The sequence below is a fragment of the Electrona antarctica genome (genome assembly GCF_951216825.1).
Source record: "Electrona antarctica genome assembly, chromosome: 13".
Lineage (NCBI taxonomy): Eukaryota > Metazoa > Chordata > Actinopteri > Myctophiformes > Myctophidae > Electrona > Electrona antarctica.
This window is the reverse complement of record NC_136794.1, coordinates 17,799,961-17,808,219: the sequence shown is the minus strand read 5'-3', so window position 1 is coordinate 17,808,219 and position 8,259 is coordinate 17,799,961. Positions and strand designations below refer to the sequence as shown.

Here is an 8,259-nt window from a genome sequence, read left to right as displayed (position 1 = left end):
GATCTTCCATTTTGACCAGTCGTATTCTACTCAAAGCTTATGAGTGCTTTACTTGGAACTTGCAAAGTAACTGCCTGCAGAAAGAAAATAATGAAATGGAACTCCTTGAACTGTGACAGAGAAAACAGGCTATGGATGTTGTAGCTCAAGCCCGATTTATACTGCATTTATACTGTACGATGGACCATGAATTAACTTCACAGTCAGACACTTGGCATCAGCATCAGTGTTGTTTGTCTTGTTGGGGGTGACTTCTGGAGCCACAGTGTGAATTGTGAGCGGTGTGCAGGGTACTGAGGGTAGTGTGTGGGGTTACATTAGCAGCTAATGGGGATGATTAGGGACCATTAGATGTAAAGCTGTCATCATGTTGGGAGGCAAGCCATCTTTAGCAGGTGGCCTTGGTTGGGGATTAGACTGCACTTCCTGAATGCACAGGACCATATGGTTTTCCTTTGTGCACAATCTGTTGTGCTCTTTTCTATTTTTATACCTGTACAGCACTTTGGTCGACCATTGGTCGTTGTGATATGTGCTATATAAATAAAGTTTGAGTTGAGTTGAGTGACAAATCAAACTGACTCCAAAATCTAAAGTGATTATATATTAATTAGCAGTAAAAGAGTTAAGAATTAATTTAACATATTCTTTGTGGGAAACTGCTGGGTAGAACATATATTTAAAAAAAATCTGAGGACAAATACGAGAAAAGTACTTCCTCTGCCTGGCTCTACTTATGTTGGAGAACAGCATGTTCTCTCTGTGTGTGTGGATGTGCGTGCGAACATGCATGTGTGTTATTTACTGTTCGTATGCAGACCTGTCTTGGCTAAGGGCCCTATTTTGGGATAATTGTGTTTTTTGTAGTAGAAAACAGGGACATTTTATATGGCTGTAATGACTACAACATAGACGTACTAGGTCTGAAATGTTTAAGACACAAGTAACGAAACAGGGTTGCCTAAGTCCAACCGTTGACAGTTTATTGATAGTTGGTTATAGATAGTTATTAAACAGCAAACTGCAAACTATGTACTGTATACACATAAATGAAGAACAGATATTCAGTTTAAGACTTAATGATAGAGAAAATAAATTATAAATAAATACTGAAACCAGATATAATCATTAAGGAAAGTTTATGCATGTACAATGTGTACTATGTAAACTCTTAATTTCCATTTTCCAGCCATTCAGCATCAGATCGCAGAGTGTTTTTCTCTGATATTTATCAAATTAAGTCCTGCATCCTGAAATATCACTTGTAATGATGAAATTTTCACTTTTCACTCAAACATTGATCCATGAGGTCCACCAAAGCCCTACGTTTTGTATGTGTGTGATACTACTGTTGAAAGGCAAAGTATAAATCGGGATTAAAAGGTGTCTGTGAGCTTGTAATGGGCTGCATCATACAGAGAGGCCACTCTCTCTCCATGCCTTGAAAGATTAATTGTTAGTATTTAGTGGCGAACATGTGTCAAGAATAACTGTGAATTACACGCTGCCTTGCCTGCCCATAGCCCTAATTAACCAACTCTGTTGGCACCATGGGGAGATGCTGCTGCTGCTTCTACAACAAGAGTACACACGCAAGCAGACACACGCAAGCACACACACGCGTGCACACACACGCGTGCACGCGCGCACACACACACACTATTATAGAGCGAAAGCTGCATGTTGCTTGTTTTCTCAAGAAAGCAAAGGATACTGGAATAAAGTCTTACTGCAAGGGTATTGGAATTAAAATTGAAGGCAAGGGGTGAAACAGGGTTCAAGCAACAGCGAGTCCTGGTTTCCATCAGGCTATCAATGGCAGGGTGGCTGGCCAGTAGGAGCGGTGGCACTCGGGGGACGGGGGGACGGGGGGGACGGGGACGTGGAAGACGAAATACAGCACTACAGGCATCACTATTATGCATGATCTCTACTGCAGTGATTCAAAAACTTTTTAAACTATTTAATTTCAAAGACTCCCAGTTTGTAAGTATTAGGCCACTGGCCCCATTTGATGATCAATTTAACACCAAATGTACATACAGTATGGAATTTGTACTCTCTCAGAGTTACAGACCCGGAAGGGTCCAATAACTCCAATTGGTTCCCAGGCTAGCTAACAATTATTTACCCGGCGACCCCCTGGAATCCTTTCAAGACAAGGACCCCTGAGGATCCGTGGAGCACGTTAAGAACCAGTGTTCATTTCATTCCGAAAATTCATATAAACTTAAAACTGGAGGATTTTACTGTGTAGCTTAGAGCATGGCCTCTGAAATGTATTTGAGAACATAATAAGATGTCTTCCCCCCCACATTATAACATGCCATCGCAAGAGCTAAGACTGCAGCTGATATCTCCTACACAGTATGTGACACAGTGGGCATACGGTCTGCAACAGGAAAGGAAAGATTTGCTGGAGCTCATTTGACAATCGCCCACAAGTTCTATTCTGAAGCATCTCGCTACAGTATCTTTATGTCAGAGAAAATGTTGTGATCAGCCTTAAACGTTTTAGGTACTGTATATTATAACTGGAAAACATCCAGTTTCCAAGTGTGAAATTTACGGCTGTCCCATTTATTCTGAAGACTTATGGCCTCTTGTCAGAGCTTGGTTATTCTTTTGGATTACATATTGATTGACATATTGATTTAGGCCTACATTCAAACAGAAAATGATTATGCTGACAAGCCTGACAAGTACAGTAGTTGTTAATTGATATCTTGCTCAACGGTCATGTGTGTCACTTCTGTCAACATTCCCCAACAATAACGGATAATTTATCCTTTTTCGTAGAACAAGAATAGAGTTTGACTAAAACATAATGGAATGCCTCAAATAAGGCAAATAATAACAATAATAAATAAATGAGGCGCAAGTGTCACCTTTCACTTTTCTTTCTCTACCACAGCCACGTCTCCCAGAGCAGCTCCCTGGAGGAGGTTCGTCTGGACGGGGACAAGTTTGTGCCTCCAGCCCCCCGAAAGGTGGAGATGAGACGAGACCCCGTCCTGGGCTTTGGCTTTGTGGCAGGCAGTGAGAAACCGGTGGTGGTTCGCTCAGTCACACCAGGTAATGAAAACAGCTCACTATTCTGGGCATGTCATAATAACATTCTGCGAACATAGGCAAGCTCTACAAGCTCACACTGCGTAGTGCCTTGTGAGCTTGCAAAATGAAAAACTATTGTGAAGTGATTTGGTGTAGCGATAAAAAAACGAGTGGAACACGTATATACCTCTGGGGGACCCCAGACAACTAAGTACATACAGTATATGAGTGGTTAACACACCAGTGCGCCGTTCCATCCACGGCTATTATAACCAGAGGCTCTAGTGGAGACAAGATGCAAAAACTGAGCCAGAAAGAAAATCAGCTACAGTGATGAATCATCGATTTTACCCCACCATCCTCAACCCCCACAGCCTTGGGCCAGAGCGCAGGAAACCGAGACAATAAAGAAGAATGGTTTGACCTTCTGCAATTTATACCACTTAACTCTTGTTTGGTGTTTGGGCAGGGGGGCCTTCGGAGGGCATCCTGTTCCCCGGGGACGAGATCATCATGATTAACGATGAGCCAGTCAGTTCAGCGCCCAGGGAGAGGGTTATCGACCTCGTCAGGTACGACAACACACAGAGATGAGATGTCACTTGCATGCTGCTAGACATGCTGTAGAGATAATTATTAATGATAATTATGCACATGCTGTCTGAAGTGTTGGACTTGTGAGATGGAAGTTGGAACATTTTTAGCTGCAATCACGCAGCGACTATGAACCACACCGTCAGTTGGTTGGTTGATTGTTTGTTCGGTCAGTCTGTCTGTCGAATGGTCTTTCTGTTCGTCAGTCGGTCGGTCTGTCTATCCAAAATGTTTGAATGCAAACTGAGAGCTGGTCGCAGCTTATCACGGATTAGGTGCTTTATAATTTATTTCCTCACAATTGTGTGGTAAATCTTTAGTGTACTTTATGCTTCCTATGCCACAAACTACCTCCATGAGCGAGCCAATGCATTAAGCCCATTGGTTGAGCCATGAACTTGTTGGCCCAAGCTTGCAGTACTAATGTTGGCAATCTGTCAACATTTTCTTCAAAAACCCATCCCGGTCCTATGGGGCTTACCAGCCACAGCAATTATTGTCATTTTACTTTTTTTACGTGGAATAGACAGAAATTGCTTTTCCAGAATAAACAAACCCTGTACAGTGTCCGACTTAAAATGTCCTCTCAATAATTTGTACAGTAATACTGACAAGCTTAAGAGTAATTAGATATAGTACAGCATTGTACTCACCTGCTAATTCTCCATGATTCACTAGTTTGTCGGTTTACGCATGTGTCTCATAGATGACGACACTGGCTCTGAGGGCTCAGTCCTCCTCGCATGACCTGAGTAGCGGTCTAAACACTAGATGAAATAATTAGGCTATGCCCACATAGAGGACACTGCATCACAGCAGTGAGTCACTGCCTCGTGACTCCAGATTTGAGGTGATAACCTACTACTCACCGTGTTGGTTGGGACAAATGAGCTGTTGCAGACATGCGCAGAGCAGGTTCAGTCAGGAAACTCAGTGCAGTTGCTGCCGGCCGTTAATTGGGCCGCCTCTGCATCACGTTCTGATTCACATGATTCACTCCATCCAGTCACACACTCATTCCAGTTTTATACCGGCTATTTAAACTGGAAGTTTGCACTGCTCAATCTGCTTGCTTACTTGCTGCTGCACACCGATACTGCTGCGCTGCTGCCTGCTTAAACTTTTGCTACTCACCCTCCGCCACCCCAGCTACCACCTGTCGTTTTGGATCTGCTGTTTAGGTACGGGGGATTCGGAGTCCCTGGTTGGGTCTGATGTGCTTGATCCCAGTACCTAAAAAGCAGATCCAATTCATCGCCAAACCATAATAAATATATTGCTATATTCAATAAATATATTCCATCCATTCTTGAGTTGGCCTGACTGAACTACAATATGACATCACTGAGCCGCAGTGATGAGGGACTCACGGCTCACCCCAGCACATCTCTCAATTGTTACTAACCGCCGCGGTGGATAGGTTATCACCTGAAAGTGGAGTATGTATGAGCCTTTACTAACCACCGCGGTGGATAGGTTATCACCTGAAAGTGGAGTATGTATGAGCCTTTACTAACCACCGCGGTGGATAGGTTATCACCTGAAAGTGGAGTATGTATGAGCCTTTACTAACCACCGCGGTGGATAGGTTATCACCTGAAAGTGGACTAGTATGCGTCGAGCTTCAGCATCACTGATACAGAATGCTGCTTGTTGTCCATCTCAACAATAACAACCACACCTCGAGAGAACAATGAAGACATTCAAGACACGTCAACTCAAGACAGAACATGTTTTTTGACAATGGAGTTCAGGTTCAATTTATAACAACGTGTTTGCTTGTGCTTTCTTTCAGGAGCTGCAAGGAGTCTATAGTGTTGACGGTTGTTCAACCGTACCCAGTGAGTTTCAAAGTATTCATTCCAAACACACAGGAGGATTACTGTGTGTGTGTGTGTGTGTGTGTGTGTGTGTGTGTGTGTGTGTGTGTGTGTGTGTGTGTGTGTGTGCGCGTGCGTGTGCGTGTGTGCGTGTGTGTGTGTGTGTGTGCGTGTGTGTGTGTGCCTACTTGCTGCGTGCGTGCGTACGTGCATGCAGTGAACTGTACCCATATCCATGTGTCTGTGGTGTGCTGTAAGATTGGCTGCTAACTCCCAAGAGATGAGAGCTCAAACACTGAACTCCTTAAAAACAATATTTTGTCCCCCACATCAGAGCCTACTGTACAAAAAGAGCCCATTATTGAACCTGCCATGTCAACATTTACTACAGTAGCATCAGTGATGCTGCTTCTAGCATGGAATACTCATGGAATAATTCTTAGCAGGGGAGTCTGAAGAACCACAAAAAATTGGCAATTGTTTCAATATCAAAACATTAACTATTATGTTGTTACGTTTCTATTATACAAACAAAAACAAAACAAAGAATAGTCAGTTCCACAAGACAGAGGAACCAAAGGAATGACTCTTTCTAATCCTGACTGTAATTGCTTTCATTCACCAGACATGGCTAAGTAATCTCAATGACACTGCACCAGAGGAGTGTCCCTCATCTCATGAATGGCCACTTTAATCATGACAGTAGGCTACAGGCGGGAGAAATGGGAGGTTCTAATGAAAACGCTTATGTTCAAAGGACGTGAGTGTGTCCTTGCACCCTACTGTATAGCGCCATAGAAGTGCATGACTCATCACCCATGACTGCAGCATCTCTGAAGGGGACAATTTTGCGTTAACCACTTTCACCCTGGCATCCCTATTTTGGCATGTTATTAGAGCCAAAAACTAAGTTTAAAATCAATCAAATCAATCAGTCAAAAATAGTCAAAACATTTCAGAGATTTTCTAAAATGTTTTAAAAATAGCAGATATACAAACTCACAACAAGGTGCATTGTGTTGTGAGCTTGTAGATCATTTTTTTTATTTTATATGCCGTCGTACAAAGTATAAAATAGGGCTTAAGTGGTAAAGGAAGCCTAATTTATACTTATCAACTAAATGCAGCACATCAGTTAATCTTGGTGAAAGAAAATAACGCGGCCTATAGTTTAGGCTTAACGGTGCTTTTTCCTTTGTGTTTTTCACCCCCTTTCTTAAGTCACCCAAATCTGCCTTCATCAGTGCAGCCAAAAAGGCCAAGTTAAGGTCTAATCCTGTTAAAGTCCGCTTTGCTGAAGAAGTCATCATCAACGGCCAGGTCCCAGTAAGTCCACGGAACACAGATTCATTCTCTACAGTACACATCAAAGGTTGCACACAGGGGACATTCACAACTGCCTAATTTATGCTCTGTTTTATGGCTGTCGTGCGCCGAAAATAGCTAATCTACAAGCTCACAACGTGTTGCATGCGTGATGCATTGTGAGCTTGTGTCGACTATTTTTGGCATGCAACACTAACGTACAATGTATAAAGTATAAATCTAGCGTGGCACTGACTGGAACCCTTAGCTTCAGTAAAATAGAAAGAAATGCACGCACAATAAAAATCAATACTAGGCCTATCTACTGCTGTCTCCTTCCCTCTGCTGCTGCTTCCAAACACACTGATATGATATGGAGTCGATGTGGGTATAACAGACAGACAGACAGACAGACAGACAGACAGACAGACAGACAGACAGACAGACAGACAGACAGACTCCTTATTTACTGGATGATTCACATAAAGCATTATGCTGTATATACTGTATATGCATAAAATATACAGTATTGTGGATACATTCACACAATCACCGATTTGGTTTATTATTGAGATACTGTAGATTAAAATATATTATAACATAATATTTACCTATATTTTGGTGTATAGTGAACACACAGCAACACACAGCCACCTTCACTGTCTTTGAATGTTCAATAATTGTCTCTCAAGAAATCATTTAACTTTATAGGACATTTAGCCCTCCGACACTAGAATAATGTAATCCACTAATCAATAACAATAGAACAGTGTAATCCACTAATCAATAATGTGATTTATGTCTCTACTCACATTCTATCACCAGGAAACAGTGAAGGACAACTCCCTTCTCTTCATGCCAAATGTTCTTAAGGTGTACCTGGAGAATGGGCAGACTAAATCGTTTAAATTCGACAGCAACACATCCATTAAGGTAGGTGCTGCGAGTTCCTGGGGTTCACTGTGAAATGCTTTGACAGTACAACCAATCAGTGTTCATTTTCAACTGTGTTCTTGTTCCATAAGTGCAATGTGTGCTCAAATGTAAGCTCCTTTTAATCATACTGGTCTACTAAGTCCTATCTAGAACACTAGATACCCGCGAGGGCCCCTGGGCCGGTATTTGTTTGGGGGCCCCCCATAGCACGCATGCGCGCGGCATTTCAGTTTTTTTGTTGTTGTATTTTTCATCATCTTTTCTACCTAAATTTAACACAATCAACAGCCAATGAAGGGCCCCAGGAGCCCTTGTCAGGGCCTCAAACCCAGTACTGCGCGGTCCAGGCCCCTGAGAGCCAAGGGCCCCTGGGCCATGACCCAACCGGCCCAATGGCTAATTTGGCCCTGTTTCTACCAGACGTTCAAGGTTCTTCAGCCCTGTGCATGTGTGTGTGTGTGTGTGTGTGTGTGTGTGTGTGTGAGAGAGAGAGAGAGAGAGAGAGAGAGAGAGAGAGAGAGAGAGAGAGAGAGAGAGAGATAGTGAGAGT

General features: G+C 42.7%; 1 protein-coding gene across 1 annotated transcript in view; it reads left to right on the top strand.

The window, feature by feature from the left end:
- LOC306935661 (FERM and PDZ domain-containing protein 4-like) overlaps positions 1–8,259 on the top strand; it is a gene marked incomplete at its 3' end in the record, with an annotated part of 45,012 nt that overhangs the window by 26,645 nt on the left and 10,108 nt on the right. The window contains exons 3-7 of the mRNA XM_079518775.1: positions 2,915–3,075; positions 3,524–3,626; positions 5,444–5,489; positions 6,690–6,794; positions 7,599–7,706. Coding sequence (XP_079374901.1) covers positions 2,915–3,075; positions 3,524–3,626; positions 5,444–5,489; positions 6,690–6,794; positions 7,599–7,706 — 523 coding nt within the window. The remainder of the gene's footprint in view (positions 1–2,914; positions 3,076–3,523; positions 3,627–5,443; positions 5,490–6,689; positions 6,795–7,598; positions 7,707–8,259) is intronic.